The following is a 21682-nucleotide window of genomic DNA, read 5'->3' on the forward strand; positions in this document are numbered from 1 at the left end:
AAATTGATTATCGCAGAAGCACCACCGGGTATATATTCACTGTTGTCACAACAGCTGTTAGTTGGATGTCACAGATATAGAAGATTGTTGTTCTATCCACTATAGAAGCTAAGTATGTAGCAGTGACAGAAGCTAGTAAAGAGATGATTTGACTTCAAGGTTTGTTAACAGAGCTCGGAATAAAACATGAAAGAAATATTTTGTACAACGACAGTCCGAGTGCAATACATCTAGCAAAGAACTCTGCATTTCATTTTAGAACCAAACACATTGGATTATGTTATCATTTCGTCATATCTCTGATAGAGGACGGCATGTTGACACTTGAAAAAAATCCAAAATAGCAGGAATCTGGCAGATATGTTAACAAACGTGGTGACTACATAGAAGCTGAAGTTGTGTTCAACTTCAGTTTGTCTTCATGCTTGAAGACGTATTTGAGCACATCATATATTCATATACTGATACTGGTTGAGGAGGCGTCTCCATTTCCAAGTGTGAGATTGTTGTGTAGCTGGAGCCAGGAGACGCATTTGAGTTGTAATATGCAAAACTGCAAGCTGGAGACGCGTTCGCGACATAACTGTAATCCGCGACTATTGATTGAAGATGATTAACTATAATTCCTCAATTTCATTTATTATAATTTACTCTAGCTATCTTTAAATAGAGAAGAGCTGTTGAGAGGTTAATGTACAGAGAAGAAGGAGAGAGTGTAAACGAGTAAGGAAAAGAGAAGAGGAGAGAGCTGTATGAGAGATTGTATTCTTTCTCTGTTATATAGTGGATTGGGGTGTGCTTTGTGGACATAGGTGGATTTAGACCAAACCACGTAAATTTCTGGTGTCTCTCAATTTTCTGGTGTTTGTTTATTGCTCACAGGATCCTAACAAGTGGTATCAGAGCCGACGGTTCATAACTTTGGGTGAGCGACTTTGTAAAAAGTCGAGACGTGAAACTAATTCTCCTGATGTGTTAACAGTTGGAGGACCAAGTGTGTGACCGAGGCTAATAAGGATGATCTAGGCTGAGGATGAATCCGAATTGGGTTAAGATGTGAGAGGTAGGATTGGTTTGAAAATACGTGGAATGCAATCTAACGCACGTAAGATGCTAGTGGTAAGGCCCACTTGAGCAACTGTTAAAAAATTTAGCTTACTCCCAGAAGGGAGATGATTTTCGTTCAAGGGGGGCAGTTGGAACTCACAAGTGAAGGGGAGATTGTTGAGAATTCCACTTATGAGTTTGTCCCACATTGAAAAATTTGAGTGGATAATGGGAGCTTATATACATGACTGAACCCCCAATAGGCTTGAGCTTTTTGGTCAAGTTGATGTTCCTCATGTGTATGAAAGCCCACCCATGGGCTCCTCCGATCCTAATAGAATTTCGGTACAGTTCAGTTTGATTAATAAGATTCTTTAATTAAATTTTTTTGATTAATTAATTGAATTAATTGTACAAGACGAATGCTTGCCCCCTCGCTTTAGGTTAGACTTTAACCTTATTAGACTTCTTTTATGAAACTCATTTTTCATTTTATTTTCCTTATATATTAAATACTATTACAAATAAAAATTTATATTAATATAATTAAAAATATGAAAAAATTAAATATTAATGAGGTATAGAATCAAAATATTGTTCATAGATTTTGTGTATTTTTTTTTTAGTAATCAAACATAAAAAATATGAATTCTTTGATATATATATATATATATATATATATTTTTTTTTTTTTTCTTTTTTTCCTTTTTTATTTTATAGTGTTTTTCGAGTTTGAAACGGTGCCTAAAAAGGTTGGAAAATGAAAAATATGATTGGGTTTCGAGCGTTGCATTTCGTAAGTTCCAAATATCAGCGCGGGACGAAAATACCCTTATTCATTGTCGTTGTTTGCTAAACGACCTCAAAAGTCCTGGGGTACTTCCGGAATGCATCCACGTGGTACACGATACACGTCATGGTTGATTCATGGGGTTGGTGATGCACATTGGATGACGTCGTTTCGTGTCGTCATTGACAACTCAACTCACCTAATTGGTTGCTAGCCCTTGACTATTTTAACTTCAAAAGTGTGTGAAATTAATTTTTATCAAAATTTTAAAAATAATTAAATAACTGGGAAAAAAAATTTAATTGTCATGCATACATGTAAAAAAATTCATTTTGATAATTTTCTATTTTCAAATTACTCATATAAAATTTATCTTCAATAAAAATATAAAAAAAATAAGTGTCATTAATCAACTCAATTATCTATAATAATAGACATAAATATCTATAATAAATTCATATTTATATATTTTAATATTTGTTTTTTAATGTTGTAAAAAAATATTCTTATACAAAAATTTAAATTTTATAAAATTATTATTTTATTATCAATTGAATGATTATTAATTGGACTACACCAAACGGGATAGCTCATTCCAAACTTCATATCTTTTCTTTCTTTTTCAGAGATTTGAATCCAAGAAATCCAATATGAAATTTTCAGATTTGAAATATCGGGATGTCTCTCAAAGCACTTACATAAGTATTATTTTTCTTTATCATATTTGTCCAACTTATAATAATTCAGAAACAAAAATGTGCATGTATGTTAGTGTGTGTATGAGAGAGAGAGAGAGAGAGAGAGAGAGAGAGAGAGAGAGAGAGAGAGAGAGAGAGAGAGAGAGAGTAATTATAATCATAAAATAGAAAAAATAAAAATCTAAAAAATGGTCAATTTCATAAATACACATGCAGTGTGCCCAATGACTAATTACAATTAAATTACTACTTAAATGTTTAGTTATAAAAAATAACTAGTTTAATTTTATTTTTCAAAAAATTAAAAAGTAGATATTTCATAAATTTTATACTATATTTTATTAAAATTTAAATAAATTAAAATTAATATTAAATTTCCTTTCTCTCAAGTTTAATGTACATATATTTTTTTGTCATAAATATATATTGATTATTTAAATATTTAATCTGAATTTTATGTTTCTTATGAGATATTTCAATAATTAAAATTTGAGATATTTTTGTAGGAATTATGTATTGAGTTTATTCCAAATCTACAAAAATCTAAATTCAAATTATTGAAAATACTATTTGTGAGTTTGACTTGCATTGGAAAAATCAAGTGGAAGATGGGTGCTTGTACAGTTGTACATATGATTAAACCCAAGACTTGATGGGCTTAAGTTTTTAATCAACTTGGTGCTCACTCAAGTGTATCAAGTCCACTCATAAGCTCATTTGATGCTAACAAGTGTTATCAGTGCCAGAAGTTCGTAACTCTAAGTGAGTGACATCATAAAATTGAGTTGTAAAGTTAATTATCCTCATGTTCTAATAGATGGACGATCAAGTGTCTGATTGAAACCAAAAAGGTTCACTTAGGCTTGGTAAATGGGTCTATATAGGGTTAAGATGTGGGACGTGAGATTGGTTCGGAGATGCGTGAAATACAATTTGAGGCACTTAAGGCGTGAAAGTAAGGTCTACTTGAACAACTGTTAGAGAATGAACTTGCTTTCACGAGAGAGACAGTTTCTATACAAGGGGGAGCAGTTAGAATTCATAAATTAATGAGGAAATTATTAAGAATTTCACTTGTAACTTTATCTCACATTTAAAAAAATTAAGTGAATGATGAGTGTTTGTATATATGGTTGGGCTCAAGATCTAATAAGCTTGAATTTTTGGATCAAGATGATGTTCTTTCATATATAGTAAGCTTACCTAAGAACTCCTTTGGAGCTAATAAGAGACCTATGATCTTAAATACTAGCTCATATAGTTTTTGAAAAACAAAATAACGATTTATATTTTTTTGTAATTATTTTAAATTTGAAAAATAAAAATAAAAAAACTATTTTGAACAACTAAAACTCTTTATTATCCACATTTTCAATTGAATCTTGTTAACTTAAAAATAAGTTGAAATTTTTGTAATAAAAAAATAGAAAAATGAAAAAAATACTTTCTATTACTAAACAAGTCTTAAAATTATAGTAGTTTTGGAACTTGAAAAATATTAGGAAAAAAAAAAAACATGAAAGTATCGATTTTTTCATATTTATTTATCGAGAAAAGTGAGAAAAAATAGAATATATATATATATATATATATATATATAATCATTGAACAAAAAAATTAATTTTATATACAATTAAAATGCATTTTAAAAAAATGTTAAATCTCTACTTTTTTCTAATAATATTTAATATAAAAACATTATAAAAAAATTTTACTTCTTATTTTTCCTTTTTTTTTCTCAAATAAAATTCTTAGTTGAGATAGATTTCTATCTTCTCCAATTCTAAATTTTTATGAATTGAATTTGATTAATTGTATAAAGATACAATAATTCCCAAAGAAAGTCAACAATTAATGAACAACATGAAATTTGAATTATTATAATTATTCCTTGGGACAATCTCCAATTCACTCTTTTTTTTCTTTTTTTTTTCTCTCTTAATTTTTTTTTCCTGCACGAATATTTTTTTTAAAAAAATTTATCTGAAAAGTTGAATAAATTAACAGCGAGAACAAAACAAAACTTATGAACAATCATCCAGAGAAACATTTTCCTTGTTCGGATCTTTACTCTCATATACACCGAAATAAAAAATCAAAATCAAAGAAAAAAGCAACCACCATCAGCACACCATAGGAATTCAAAATTCAGAGAGTGAGTTTCAGATCTAGGCCTTCTCCTTCGGCATCCTCTTCTTTCTCCTCCTCCTTTTTCTTCTTAGAATCGGGAGCACTTCTCGCCAGAACCGGAGGATGGGACTGAGATCTAAACTCAACCTTTGTCGTGAAATCTTCCCACTCGAGCGACGGTACCCACCGCGGCCGCTCCTCGCTCGCGCTCCTCGTCTTCCTCTTCCTTACCGTCGCCGCTTCGCTCTCTTCCGATTTCGATTCTCCATTTAGTTCACTCTTCCGCCGATTCCAAGCCTCTCGGTAGCTTCTGATCAGCGCAAAGAACTCCTCAATTTTCTTCTCCTGATCCGACCCCATCCCGTCTTTTCCGTTGCCGCTACCATTCCCCTCTCCCTTCTTTTCCATGTTTGGTAGGAAAATTACAGGGAAAATGCAAATCACAACATACCAACCATTTCTCTTTCTTCCTCTGTAAATTTTCTATCTAGCCAAACACTCACTTTTAATTTTTCGGGATTGGGAATTTATAGTCCGGAGGTCCCTGGTTGGAATGACTAGAATGCCCCTACTGACCTACACGTTACACGGCATCTAGGGTCTCCATGGGTATAATCCTACACTGACTCGGTCTGGATACTAGCGTCACGGGATTACGTCACTGCTACATGTAAGCGGCTGTTTCTTTAGTCAGTGACCGGTGACGTTGATTCCGTGACGTCAGACTGGGCCGACCACCGAGAGCCACAATTTTGATTGCGTTCGTTGAAAACTTGGATCCGGAGCGCTTTCTGGGCCGCATTTTGGTACCCACATCGTTTTCAGCCTCACATGGTGACGCAGTCCTGGCCCAGGCCCAGGCCCACGTTTGCTAACCATGCTTTGGAGTGCGGTGAGTTATTCTCCTTCAATCGCTTGTCATGCAATATTCAACTCTGAACTTCTTTATTTTTTTAAATGGTAACAAAATATAAGCATTAAAAAAATGAATAAATAAATTCAAAAATACAACTAAAAACGTCTATTTCTCCTTTATCAATAATTATTTCTTGAGAAGTGCGGAAAGAAATATAATTAAATGAGAGGTGAATTACGTCCCGTTGTATAGTCCGAATCTGTTATAATGCTCCGATTCATTTAAAAAAAAAAAAAAAACATAACATCAATTCACATCTATTCAAATTCTTCATTATAATTATTAAAAAATATTATCCTTTTTTCTTATCCATCTATTAGAAGTTAGGAGTCAATGGTTCAATTATTTAGAGGGATAGTTTTTACCGTAAAATATAAAATAACTTAAGTGAAAATAACTGTCTATGATCCGATGAGTCAAAGTGAGAATTGCTAAGATTATAACTCAAGTTTTTATAACCCATTGTGATTGAACATCTTATAATATACTTTTTGTTAGGTAAACTAAGCACGAATGATATGAAGTGAGGAGTGGGATATTTTATTAGTGCTAGGCCATGCTTGGGACCCTTAGGCACAAATTTGTCAAATTGGTGGAGCAAGATTTAAGGACAAATGCCCAATAATGAAGGGTAGTGGTGATAGTGATCAATCATGCACAAATAATCTTATATAATTCAATTGAATCGCTAATTAGTTTTTTTTTTTTCCTTGGTAAAATATTTACCATCTCTTTGATTTGTAAAATGAAATTGAAGCAGGAAAATAATTGAGAAAGAATGGAATCAAGGTAAGAATCGAATTGTTTTTGGAATGCAATTATTGTGTCTATTAATAACATGGAATCTAGTTTCAATTTCTTTTCAACATTTAGTATTTTTTTAGTAGCTTCTATAATGAAATGAAAAGTAAACCATTTTTTTTTTTTTAATAAAAACCCTTGTACATAATTATTTAATTTTGAAGTATTATTTTTCCCTTTACTATTGTTTTTGTTATTACTATTTTTATAATAATAAATATTATTATCATTGTAATTATTATTAGTTGTTATAATTATTTTTATAATATTTATCGTCCTTAAAACAACAATGATGATTACCATTGGATTTTTATTATTATTGTTCTTATTGTTATTATTATTTTAATATTAGTAATATTATTATTAGTTATTATTAGTTGTTATTGTTTTTATAATAATAAAATAACAATTAATATTATTTTATTATTTGTTATTATTTTTTTTATTCTTATTTTTAATTATTTTCACACTAGTGATTATTATTTTTTGTTATTGTTATTACTATTTTTATTATTTTTAACATGATTATTATCCTAATTATCATCCTTAAAATAATAATAATAATAATAGTTATTATTATTATTATTATTTTTAATTTTTACCTTTTTTTAATTCTTATTATTCTTGTTGTTATTATTATTTTACAATGATAAATATTATTTTTATTATAACTATTATTAGTTGTCATTATTTTCATGATAATTGTTATCCTTAAAATAGTAATAATTATTATTTTAACTTTTTATTATTCATATTATTTTGTCACTATTAATTTTATAATAATAAACGTTAGAATTGATGCAATTATTATTAGTTGTTATTATTTTTGTTATAATACTAATAATAACAATTAGTATTATGAATATCTATTGTTGTTTTTAAAATTTTTTATTATAAAATAAAACACAAAATGAAAATCAAATCATACCAAGAAAATTACACTACAATCATGATTCCACCATTTGCATGAATCATTATGAATCATTGTTTAAGTGGTTTGGTAAAGAAAGGTAATTGTTGGGGAGCCCACCAACTCATGCCATATCTTCACGGGGTTAAAGTACAATTTAATAATTCTTTTGGGGCGTTAAAATATATTTAACATTATTATCAAAATTTAAAATCTTCCCCCAAGTCTTCTGTATAGCCACATAGGTCAAGGCCTTGGCTATATATCAAAGTTTAATAGCAATTTTATTAAACCTTATAAGCTAAAGTCATTGAGGCTATTATATTAATCGTTTTGGTTTTGAATTTCTCTATAAATATGTTTTAAGAGTATGCGTGCGCGCACACACATACATAAGAAATATATTAGCTTTGATGTAATCCCAAGAGGGGGTGAATTGGTATTTAAAAATTTTATTCCTTAGGTGAATCCACTAACCGAAGTATTACACAAGTCTAAGGTCAATCTAGTGCATGTAAAATAAATCAATGTAAATATACAACGGAATTTAAACTGTAATAGAAATCTAACCAAACATGCACAATAAAGAAGTAAAGGAGACGACATCATAAATGTTATCGAGGTTCGGCAAACTTCCTACGTTCCCGCCTTAGCTAACATGTACAAGAATTACCACTATAAGCTCACTTAACGGGTGGAGCGGCACCTAAACAATCAGGTCAATTAGCACAGGGCTGATCTCAACCTTTACAAACAATCCTTATCGGACTGGATTACCACGCCCTCAGGTCATGCCTAAAATACAACAGATTTCTCAAATAAATTTGCGTACAACAAGATGCTTTTTATTTAAACAGATTATGTACCAATCTAATCAATATACCACCGAATGATATGATGAAGTAAGTTCAATGTGGTTTAAGTGTCTACTCTCAAATATTTATATAAATATTGCAATTAGTGCGTGAGAGTGTAAATGATATGATCTTTGTGTCAAAATAATGATCTCAATCACAATGCACAAAGAAAGATCCTTAACACAGTTTAAATATCTCAACAAATATTTTCTTAAAATATAAACCTCAAGAAAATATTCAGATATGGTTTGTAAAAGTTATTTGATCTTTGAGCTCAAAATGATAAAACTAATCAAAGAATATTGCTGCAAAGATCTTTTAGCACATGGACAAATATCTTAACAAATATTTCTCAAAATAAACCACACGAGATATTTGAAGATGATTTGAAAAGTATTTTTAGCAATCAAAATACAATGTGAACTTCTTGAGATATTGCAATGAAAATGCAGTACTCAAAGACTCAATGAAGTATTCCTAAGGAAGACTTATTAACAAAGTCTCCTAAGGAAACTTGAAATTTTGCTCTCTAATAAAATAACAACAATCAATCAATAACAAGAGAGAGCTTAAGCCTTTGAGATGAACACCCAAACACACTTACAAAGAGATTTAAGCAATAAAATAGAATAAGAATGAGTGTAGGAGGCTTAAAAATGGAAGTAAGATTTTTTGAATTTTAGAGGATTTTGCTAATTAAGATTGCTAATCCTTGACTAATTTTTGCAAATGAGGGGGTATATATAGAATTTCCCAAAATTATAACCGTTTATGACATATTAGTCATTTTTGAAAAAGTTTAATTGAGGTTAATAAATTTTAACGGTGTTTTAATCTCGATAAATATTGCAAACTCGAGAGCAACAGTTGATTGAACTTAAGATTTGGTTGACCAAGTGATAGAGTTCGATCGACCGTACTAAGTGTCTTAAAGGCGATTTTCCCAAATATGCGCGGTTCGGTTGATCAGTCTGTTTTAAACTATGAAGTTCGATCAACCAGGTGATTGGAATCTCCCATGTGGGGGTTCGATTGACCAGTGCGTTGCCCATATAATTCTAATCAGTCGACTGAACGGTCAACTTGTTGTCCTAGGGAGGTTCAGTCGACCAGGGCTTGCCTGTATATATGTGGTCGGTTGACTGAGTAGTCAACCTGTTGACGCGGTGGGGAGTTCGGTCGACCAAAGATCTGAGTTCGGTTGATCGAACATGCCATCCTTGGGCATTTCAGCCTTTTTTCCTTTACTAAATTGTCCCAATTCATATGATGATTAATTTTAAGATTATGAGGGACTTTTTATGCTATATTTTGGTGACCTAAAGTTAATCTATGGCCTTAACCCTTAAGCACTAAGTCCAAAAGGTCCGACGTCGGTCAACCGAAGGTGATCCCAATGGTTATGTGGTTCCCTATGATCAAACTATGGTTATTGAGTTTATCTGTCGTATCATGCATGCAATGCATTAATTATTACATACCATAATTAATATTATAGACCTTGAAAAATATGAAATATAAATTACAACATAAACACTTTGGGTCTTCGATTTCTTTCAAGTCCATGTGCGTGCACTATATGAAACTTCCAATTGATCTTACACATAAACTCATCAACCATTAAATACAAGAGTATTTGTCATAATCAAAACGAGATATAACCTATAAAGTCAACAAAATAAGAACATGAATTTACGTGACTCGACAGTATGTTCACGGTCACGGATCCCTATACAACTTTCATTAACAAATGAAAAATTGTCTTAAGATTTTAACCCTTAGTTACAATGTGTATATATAATCCCATATGAAAACTCTATAATAACCCCATATGATATACAATTACGTATATTGCGCTTAATTTTAATATATTGTACGATACCACAGGGGAGCTTTGCACTTCCCCAATGCATCCGTACTAGGGGTGAGCATAATTCAGGGAAACCCGAATTAACCGAATTAACTGACCGAAATTGGTCGGTTCGGTTCGGTTAAGAACACAAGATCAGTCTATAAGAACCCGAACCATGAGATGTGGGTTTATTATGTAAAAGAGGGAAAAAATAGAATTCTGCAGACTTCGTTGACGAGGCCATAATTCGTTGACGAAGGTAGAAGGATTCTTGTCGACGAAATTCAGAGGTTCGTTGACGAGGAAAAGTCGAGGGGCGGAAGCTGGAAATATCAGGATTTGTCGATGAAATTTTCGTCGCATCGACGAAATCTTCGAAGACCTCGTTGATGAGAAACACCAATTTGTCGAAGAAATCCCTCGGGTCAAAGGTCTTTATAAGAATATTTGTAGTTTCTTCTTGGCTAAGTTATGGTTTTCCTCTCTCTCTCTCTCTCTCTCTCTCTCTCTCTCTCTCTCTCTTTCTCTCTAGGATTTGAAGCTCTTTCTCTCTCTCCTTGATTGCTTCGCCGTTGGTTGCCTGAAACGCAAATCCAAAGTTACTGCGAGGATTAGTGAAGGATTCTCTACGTTTCTAGCGGATCGGAATCTTGTTTCGAGCGATCTCGAATTTTGAAATAAAATCGAGGTAAGGCTCGGTTTTCGTTTCTGATTCAGTATATGTGTAGTAGTACAGATTGTAAGTATGTAATGTAATGTGGTTTGTAGGTTTTGGAGTCTCGGTACGTAGTTTTGGGGACCATAGAGTTTATAGCTCGAATTCGAGTTAAGGTAAGGGGATTCTATTTATATCAGTTTATTTTCAAAATCGGGATTGGTAAGCTTGTAGGCTACAATCGTATGTATGGTTTGACTACTTATTTGAGAAATCTATCGGGTAAAAATGTGGAATTTTCGGGTTATAGTTTTTGAAAAAATTAGGGATTTTGGGTATCATCTCTACTTTGTTTGGAAAACCGTTCGTTTTGTTTAACCTGTATTATTGAAATGACTGTTATCCATATTTGAATAAACTGTATACTTGAATTTATAAACGATATGATTTGCCGTAAACCAAATAAGTGTGGTATGTATGAATGTATGTATTTGTTCCAGGTATTTGTAAAACAGTTATGTGGCAGCTTATTACCATACGTTGACATGTATAGGAATGTGAGTTCCAAAATGATTCCAGGGATTTGTAAAACAGCCATGTATCGGTTAACTACCGTGGGCTAGAGTGGCTGACTATATATCCGGGGTGTGAAATATCACCAGTATGTTCCGATTGATCACCGAAGAGTGTGTTTTACACCGTATGGAGGAATGTAATCACTGTGGGCTTGAGTCGTCGCAGCGTAGTTGCGTGTGTAAAAATGTAATCGCTATGAGACGAGGTGACCTTGTGTAGTTGCGTATGGAGCAATGTAATCATTGTGGGCCTGAGTCGTCGCATCGTAGTTGCGTGTGTAGCAATGTAATCGCTGTGAGACGAGGTGACCTTGTGTAGTTGCATATGGAGCAATGTAATCACTTAGGGCCTCGGTCGTCGCAACGTAGTTGCGTATGTAGCAATGTAATTGCTGTGAGACTAGGTGACCTTGTGTAGTTGCGAACTAGTGTGACGACACTGACCATATGTTTTGGGTATCGTATGAATTGGAATGGTTTTGTGAAAATATTAGAACTGTATGGAACTATATGTATAAGTATGAAACTGTATGTAAATGTTTCGAACTGTATCGTATTTTATAGTGTTATGAAGTATGTAAAATAACACTGGTATGCTACACACTGATATAAAATGCTTTCTTCCTTACTGAGAGGTGTCTCACCCCGAATGTACGTACAATATTTTTCAGGTCCTTTAGGTAGCCGTAAGTAGCATCCTAGCGTCTAGAAGTAAGGGTGTCGTAGCTATTGCTAGTACCTACTAGGTACGGGCTTTTGGTATCCAGGTTTTCTAGATGGTTTTTGTAGAAACACCTGGGGTATGTTTGGTATTATGGGAATGTATATGCTAGTTGTATAGACTCTTGTATGATACTGTATGTGTATAAAAGACTGTATTCTGCTACGTATTTTGATGAGTATGGATGTTTATGTGTATGTATATAGGGTATCCGTTCACCCCACAGGGTAGGACCCTCTTTTTGTGCTGTATCATGTATGTTTTAATTAATATAGAGACAGGTTAGATTATTAAATTCACTCTCAGGTCCCATTTTCGGGTTCGGGGCGTGATACGGTGGTTCGGTTATGGCTTTACAAAGTTCGGTTAATCGGTTAATCACTTCGGTTAAGAGGAATGTTAATTTAGTTAACCGAAATAACTGATTTAATAATTAATTAAAATTTAAATATAAATTAGTACATGTTAATTTGTTAATTAGTATATGCTAATTTGTTAATAAGTTAATTAGTATATGTTAATTTGTTAATATGTTAATTAGTATTTGGTAAAAAAATATAAAATTATATTATGTTTTTATTAATTAATTTCAAATTAATTCGGTTAACCGAATTACCTGAAAAGGTAATTTGGTCGGGTTCAGTTCGGTGAGGCCCCTCTATTCGGTCTATTCAGTTAATAGTTCTCATTAACCAAAAATTTTCAGTTAATTCGGTTAATTAACCGAATTTGGCTGAACTGACCGTTTGCTCACCCCTAATCCATACTTAACTTAGTTTAAGCAGATAAGGAGGTCTCGTGCATACTCCTATTTGGAAAATCCTTTAAGTTGATACCATCTAAATATAAGTTACAACTCAATAATAATGATCTTATGTATAAGTGCATATTTTATAAACTCTTTAAACGAATGATAACTTATAAGATTGAGTGTTTAATGTAGAGAAAAATGTTGGTTGAGAACTCCCTCATTCTTTTTTCATTAATACTAGAGACAAAATATTGGTTGAGTATAATTTTCTTTATTCGCTATTTGGAACTTGGAAAATCTTTAGGAAAGGAAAGGTAAATTTGAAGGAATCTACTATTTCATATTTAGTTATCAACTAAAACAAGAAAGAAAATAAAAAATATTTAAATCAATGAATAAAAATATGATTTTACACACTATTTATTTATTTATTTTTTAAAATGGTAACAAAATACAAACATTAAAGAAATGAATAAATAAATTCAAAAATAAAACTAAAAACATCTATTTCTACCGTATTTTAATGCAGTTCAAGTACTTTAAAATACAAATAAATTTTTTTTATTGCCTCATCAATAATTATTTCTTGAGAAGTTTGAAAAGAAATATAATTAGATGAGAGATGGATTACGTTGTGTAGCCCAAACTTGTTACAATAGCCCGATTCATAAAAAAAAAAAAAAAAATGTAACATCAATTCACATCTATTCAAATTCTACATTCTAATTATTAAAAAATGTTACCCTTTTATCTTATCCATATATTAAAATTTAAAGTAAATGATCCAATTATTTAGAGGGACAATGCTTGTTATAAAATATAAAATAATTCACGTGAAAATGAAAGTCTATAACCTGAAGTAAAATTGCTCATAGGTTATGACTCAAGTTTTTATAATCCATTGTGACTAAATATTTTATAATGTATTTTCTCTTAAGTAAAATATGCATTAATGATTTGAAGTGAGTAGTGGGATATTTTATTAGTGCTAGGCCATGCTTGGGACCCTTAGGCGTGGGACAAATTTCTCAAATTGATGGAGCAAGATTTAGGGATAAATGCCCAATAATTTAAGGTACTGGTGATAGTGCTCTTGCTCAATCATTTTGTGGGATGGTGACGTGTCACATTCTCAGCCGTTAGATTTGTATTTTCTCTAGATGAATGGATTGTTGTCACGTTAGTGATCCTTGTCAACCACCTAAAGTCACTCAAAAGCTTCTACGTGTCAGGGTAATGTTATGCTGATGTCACCGTGCTATAATAAATCTTTTTATAAAAAAAAAAAGAACAAAAGGAACCAGATGATGCCATGTGATAGGGTTACATCACGCTGATGTCACCCCACTACGATAAATTGAAAAAAATAAAATAAAATAAAAGTGTCATGTATCACCACTCTGTGTTGTCACGTGACCCCCACTTCCTGAATCGGTTGACCTGGTTCAGATCAATCAAATCGGTCTGTTTCCTAAACTATTTTTTATTTTCATTTAACTTTTTTTTGAAAAATAATAAAAATTATAAAAAATAGAAAAAAATATTTGAAAAAATTAGGAAAATTTTTTTGAAGGTCAGAAAATTAGGGAAAAAAAATATTTTTGGGCTGTTTCAAGCTAGAAAAAAATGGAAAAAGTCTTTAAAAATCCTACAAAAATTTAGAAAAATGTTGAAAAATTCCAGAATATTTTTACAAAATTTTTTTTAAAAATATAGGGATGTTTTTTTAAAGATTTTTTCGCTCATTTTCCTTGATTTTTGCCTATGTATGTCCCTATGATTTGAAAAAGGGCAATAAGGTATTTTTGACCTAACCTATATTAGTTCTATTTAACGAGATCCTTTCGATTGAAGATCTTATTAGACATTCATAAATCATACTGAGATTTTTAATCACCTATTAATTTATTTGTTTATTTATTCACTTATTTGTTTGTCAATTTTAAAAAAGTTAATTAAAGGCCGTTAAATTCAATTTGGGAATAATTCATAATTAATTAGGTACCATTCGTCGAATGGGTGTGTAGGAGGTGCGAATACCTTCCGCTCGAATAATTGAACTTCCAATCCTGATTCTAGTAAAAACAAATTGAGACTACAGGTTCTTTGGCCTAAAGTTTAGTCTAGAGACCGATCAAATGAGTTATAATTAGGTATTTTAATCGCATCTAGGAAAATAATAGGTTAGTAGCAATTCCATCAAATTTTCAATATTATTATCACCTCGCCCTCCTCGAACCCTTATTTGGGACGTCGCAATAAGAAAAAATTAAAAGAGAGAAGAAAAACTCAAGTTTACGTGATTCGACAATTTGTTCACATTCACGGAACCCTGCACTATTTTTATTGTCAAATGAAAATTTTTCTTAAGGTTTTTCCACTTGGCTACAATTTGTATATATAACCCCATATGGAAGCTCTAAAATATCCTCATATGATATACAATTATATTGTGCTTGATTTTAATATACTGCACGGTACCACGGGGGAGCTTTGCACTCCCCATGACGCATACGCACTTAACTTAGTTTAAGCAGATAAGGAAGTCTTGCGCATACTCCCATTTGTAAAAGCCTTTAAGTTGATACTCTTTGAATATGAGTTACAATTCAATAATAATGATCTCTATGAATTGTTAATTAAGCAAATAATGGAGTTGTGATTATATTTTTAAAATATTTTATTAAATTACTTATGTATAAGTTCATGGTTTGTAAACTTTTTAAATTAATGATAACTTCTAAGATTGAGTATTTAATGTAGAGAAAAATGTTAGTTGAGAACTACCTCATTCTTTTTTAATTAATACAAGAGATGAAATGTTGGGTGAGTATAGTTTTTTTTAGGTCCTGTTTGGAACTTGGAAAATCTTTAGGAAAGGAAAGAAAAATATGAAGGAATCTCCTTTTTCATATTTAGTTATCAAGTAAAATAAGAAAGAAAACAATGAATATATTGAACATTATTTTACAAACTATTTATATATAATTTTTCTTAATTTTTAATATAATACTAATATTATATTGTTATGTAAAGATTGCATTGAATGCAATCTGAAGATCAAATTTCAATTAGAAATCTTGATCCAACCCTACGCCTCTCGGTTCTCTCTCTCTCTCTCTCTCTCTCTCTCCTCGATTTTTTTAGCCAAACGTGCGCCGATTAAAGAACGAAAATGCCCGTAGGTTCCATTCTCCACCACCGACATTTTAACTAGAGTGGATTTGTCGTAGGAGCGTCGTAGGCACCACTCTTGGAATGAGGTAAACCCACTCTCTCTCTTCAATTTTTCCCAAATCTTTAGTCAAACTGACGATCAGAAACCATCACGTGGTTCTAAGGGCAATTCTCTCCAAGATAATCATAGTGAATTTGTGATTTGGGGTTTTTGGGTACCACTTCAAGGTTAGGGTAAGATTTAGGGAATTAATAAAATTTAATGTTTTTGGGAGCTTAATCATTTATTTGGAGTTTGTGGGGCTTAGGAAATGTTAAAATAGTATTTTACTTGAGGTTGAGTTGATTAAACTAGGATTTATGAATTCAGGGTTCGTGTGAGCGCCGCAGGCACAGTTTTGGGATCCTTGTAGACGTAACTTCAGGAAATCAGGTAAGGGGAATAAATTAAACCAATTTTTTTGTAAATTCTATCGGTTAAAATGGCAATATATGTGTATGTATATGATTATCATGCAAGTTTCGAAAGCCAACCGTTTAAACGGAGGGTTTTGAGCCTAGGGTTGTGTTAATAGCTATTATTTTCGAAAATGAATTGATTAAAGTAAAGAAAAAGGCTACATGATTTAAGTAATGTATTCTCTGAATCATTTGACTGGTTGAAATGATTGATTGGAATTTGTTTTACATTTTCTAAAATTGGTTAAGGTGAGTAGGGTTAATTATCTCCGTTTTTCTTTCTAATGCTTATTTTGAGTATTAGATAAATTGTAGAGATAATTTAACCTATATTTTCAGTAAAGCAGATAATGAATATGGATTGACTTATTATTTCAATATTTATATAAATATGTGTATTATTCAAATCGTGTGACATGAGGAAAAATGAAAATAATGTGTTGAGTTATGAAATATGTATAATATGTTGAAATATTGAAATGCGTTGGGATTATATTAGATTTAGAATTGTTTAATTAGAGTAGAATATTAATGTTAAATTGTAATGTATGGTTTTAGAACTCTGATGGATCATAGTACGCAAGACACCGTTGCGAGAGTTATGGAGAGCTTAGTGCAACCACACGTCTTAGAGAGAGTGTTGGTATTAAATAGTCGATTGAGTTGTGAAGGGTAGAGTTCCCCCTAGAGTCTAAACCAGTATGGGGAAAGACAATCAGACTAGTAAACTGAAGAGTTGGGAATTGATTTAACTCTAGTGGGCTGACCAGGATTAAGTCCAGCTTACGGCCACACAACCCGCCATGGGGAGAAGCATGTCAGTTTTTATCCATTTAACAGTGAGTTTTAAATTCATATTTGTAGATTTAACGAGGGTATAATTGTAATAACCCCAAAAAGGAATATAGAAGATTAGTGAAGTGATTCCAAAAAAAATAAAAAAATAAAAAAATAATTAATTACATTTAAAATAAAAAATAAAAAAATAATTAAAATTTATTTTTATTTTTTATTAATAAAATATATTATTATTAATATTAATTAAATATATTATTATTATTATTATTATTATTATTATTATATCATCTCATCCTGAAGCTTAAAGAAGCTTCAGGATTTCCTTTCTTCTTCAAACATGCACAGAGAGAGAGCCCATCAGGTTCTCTCTCTCTCTCTCTCTCTCTCTCTCTCTCTCTCTCTCTCTCTCTCTCTCTCTCTCTCTCTCTCTCTCTCCTCTCATTCTCTCTCCCTCTCTCCTTAATTTCGTGATGGATTTTTACCCGATCGAAAATCGGAAGATACCGTTGGACTCCATTCTCCGCTGCCACCATTTCTACCGGAATGGATCGGTGGTAGGAGCGGCGTAAACGTATCTCCTGGGGTAAGCCAATTTTTCCTTTTTCTTTAATTTCTTGCAAATTATAAGCCCAATCGATGAATGGACACCACCACGAGAATCTAGGGATGATTCTCTACAAGTCTAGTGGGACGAAATTCTCGTGAGGTCGTCGTGGGCAAAACCCTAAATTTAGGGTATGGGGATTATTAAGGGGCTTATTTTTTAATTAATTAGGATTAATTTAGAATTGCTAAAATGTTGAGTATTTGGAGTTGAAGTGGAATTTTCGAAATTTAAGGCCCGAGTGAGTGCCGCGGGTGTAATTTTGAGTCTCGCAGGTAAAATTCAGAAAATTAAATGGGGGTGTTAAATAGTAGTTTAAATGATAATTTGGGGTATATGGAGTTTAGGGAACCTTAGTTAAGTATTGTTTTAGGGGAAATGAGTTAATTAATTTAGGAACAATGTGAATTTAAGGATTTGAATTTCGGGTGCCAAAGGCGTAGGATTTAGGTCATAATGAGATTCTCAGTAAGTCAGGTAAGGGGAATAAATTATAACAGTATTTTTTAGAATTACTGTTTAAATTAATATGTGAAAATGTGCTAATGGTATTTTTTCTGGAAATTATTACGAAATAAATATAAGATAAATTGTGTGGCATTTGAGTGATTTTAAATTGTGATATTTTGGAGTGAAAATAATATGTTATGAATATTAGATGAAAATTGTGTGACACATGACATGTATTGAAAAATGTGAAATATAACGATGAGTATTTTCTGAAAAAATATTGAAATGAGAATGATTGATGTGATTAGTGAAAAATAATGAAATGTGATATTTATATGTGAGTGAAAATTATTTGCATGAGAAATGAGTTTATACAAATTACTGGTATGAGTATTTTGGGAAAATGTGAAAATATGTGAAATATGATATATATTATTACGAGATGATGAAATGTGCACTAAAAATGATGAGAATATTTATGTTGAACTGAATTGTTATATACTGAAATATGATTGATAAAATGCTAATACTACATAATGATTGTGGGTATGTGGTAGTGAACCCTGATGGAAGGTTATGATATTGAGCACGGTACCATTGCTAGTGGTATTAGTGCAACCACACGGACTCTTGAGGCGTGTGGTGTGACAGTCGACTAAGCCATTTTGTAGGGTTGTTGGGCCCCCTGAGTCCTGATCAGGGTTATAGGCCGACCAGTCGTACTACAGACGCGATATGTGATATGATATTTGATCTAACCGGGTCGGCCAACCGCGGTTAGATCCAGCCTTTAAGCCGCACAACCTTGACCATAAGGGGAAGCATGGCGTGGATAGAAAGATCCTCAGGGTGGCCGTGAGTTATAGACGCGATTTTGGTATTTGATACCAAAGATACTCATGAGTCGGAAAGTAAAATTGGAAACGGAAAGTGAAAGTATGATAAAATTGGCTAAAATGAGAAATGAAAAAAAGAATGAAAATTGAGAAATAAAGAATGTTAAATTGAGAAATGGAATTGTGTGAGTTGATAATATAAATAATTGAGGCGAAGTGAAACTCTCCGCCTGAGGGCTTGCTGAGTAAGGTGAGTGTCCTGATAGGTATCAAATGTGGTCAGACCTGACTGCATAACGTGTTAGGGCAGAGGGAAGCTACCTGTATGAGTGGGTAATCTTTCCTATTCTTATGAACTTCGTGGACAATTATGTTTTGGAAATCATTGAATTTGAGAAATGATTTTAAAGCTTATAAAAGCTTGTGTTGTATATCTATATGACTATAAAAATATATTTGTCAGTGTATTTTCTTAGATGAAATGTTATTTTGATAAGTAAAGCATGTTATAACTGAACTCATATGGCCACACACTGTGAATAATTTATTCCTTCTTACTGAGATGTGTCTCACCCTAATTATCTAAATTTTTCAGGAAACAAAGATAGATTTGGTGATAGAGCTCCGTGACCATAGGGAGCTGGGACCCTAACACGTAGGGTGAGTTTTTGGTAGACTAAGGAGGTGTGATTCCCTAGGGTTGTATTGTTTTTGGGTATGAGATAGTATTGTATATATGTGTATGTTAGTACTCTGGATATTGTATTATGGATGATATGAATATATTGTCCTCCTCTGTTAGGTTTCATAAATAAAATAAATTTTTACTCGGTACCCAATGCGGGTTGAGTCATATGTATGGTAGTAGGATTTTTGACGTAGCCGATTTATGGATGTTTTTGAGGACGAGTAAATATTTATTTATTATTAAAAAAAATTGTACGAAAATCGGGGCGTCACAATAATAGAATAGTGCATGTAAATACAGAGCAGTGTAAGTGAATACAGAATATATGAAGATAGATCGAGGATGTGAAATGTGATAACAGAGTATGTTATAGGAGAACAGAGCATGTGAAAATAGAGATTATGAAGAGTTGTGTTTTACAGAGATAACAACATAAAGAGTAAAGTAACGAAGTATTAAATGTATTAAATATAGTAGTATTATATGTATTTAGGACGAAGTAAACTCTCCGCTTGAGAGCTTGCTAAGAAAGGCAAGTGCGCTGATAGGTATCAATTGTAACCATACTAGGTTGCATAACGTATTAGAGTAGAGAGGAGCTATATGTATGGGCGTGTAATCTCTCATATCCTTGGAAACTTTCTCTTATAAATAATTTTGTGTGTATGGGTATGGTCTGAAAATGATTTTATAACTGTGATTAATTAACAACTGATGATATTTTGTATACACTAAACTCATGATAGCTACACACTGGTATTAATCTATTGCATCTTACTGAGATGTGTCTCACCCGTTATACAATTCATATTTTTCAGGACCTCAGCGTGGTCGAACTTAGTGAGCTTGGGACTAGGTTTGTTGGCATAGCATTTTTGTGAGAGGGTAGAGATCATGGATGTATTATTGGGTTTATATTTTTAGTTTTTTGAGATGTATATATATGGATACTGGATGTTGGGAAAATTTTGGGATGTTTATATAGATCTCTAGTATATTATTGAAGATGCTTATTTATTTTTCCGCTACGTGATTGAGGTTATGGTATCAGATACAAGTGATTGGATCACATCACACCCCGGGCCTCACTTGGCGAGTTAGGGGTGTGACATAAATCAAATTGAAAATAAATTCTAATTTTTAGTCATATTTGGTATAGAGGGAAAATATAATGGAAAATGAGTTTTTTTTTTTTTATTTTCTCTTTCTTTTCTTTTTCCAATCAAAATTCGTGATCCAAGTAGGTCCTTAATTTTTGAAACAATTTAAATTCCATTTGCAACTTAGAAAAACATTAGGGTCCCATTTAGAAATTTGAAATGAGAGGAAAAAAATTAAAATATAAATGAAATTATTATTTTATATTTGGTTATCAAGAAAATTTAGAAGAATTTTTTTTACAAAAAAAAAAAAAATTCAATGAATAAAATATTACAAAATTTAAATTTTGCATATCACTAACGTACATTTTTTTCTTAGTTTTTAATCATATGAGAGCAAACTTTTAGTTTTAGTCGTATTTTTTATAGAGAGAAAATACAATATAAAATTAGCTTCTTTCTTATTTTTATTTTTTCAAACAAAATTTTTGAAGCAAACAAAGTCTAAGAAAATAAAAAATAAAATATTGAAATCTATTTTTTTTATATATTTGATCATAAAAGAAAATAAGAGAATATTAAAATATATAATAAGTTAATGAATGGAAGTTTAATTTTTCACATCACTAACATTTGTTTTTCAAAATTTTTAATTTTATTAATTTTTTTTTTATTTAAAGTAACTTTTAATGTAAAGAAAAAACATAATATAAAGAAATTTTTTTTTTTTTTTTTTCCTTTCAAAACGAAATTATTGATTCACATTTTTTACTTTCTCAGTTATTGAAAGTAAATTATATCATTTTTCTATTTTAATACATGCATATTTTTAATATTTAATTAAAAATATATTTCTTTAGTTTTTCT

General features: G+C 31.6%; 1 protein-coding gene across 1 annotated transcript; it reads right to left on the reverse strand.

The window, feature by feature from the left end:
* Window positions 1–4513: 4513 nt before the first annotated feature.
* LOC131154829 (protein NIM1-INTERACTING 1-like) lies at window positions 4514–5204 on the reverse strand. The gene has a single exon (XM_058107602.1). The coding sequence runs from the start codon at window positions 5071–5073 to the stop codon at window positions 4684–4686; it is 390 nt and encodes a 129-aa protein (XP_057963585.1). The 5' UTR covers window positions 5074–5204; the 3' UTR covers window positions 4514–4683.
* Window positions 5205–21682: the final 16478 nt, after the last annotated feature.

This window comes from Malania oleifera, chromosome 5 (assembly GCF_029873635.1).
Source record: "Malania oleifera isolate guangnan ecotype guangnan chromosome 5, ASM2987363v1, whole genome shotgun sequence".
NCBI lineage: Eukaryota > Viridiplantae > Streptophyta > Magnoliopsida > Santalales > Ximeniaceae > Malania > Malania oleifera.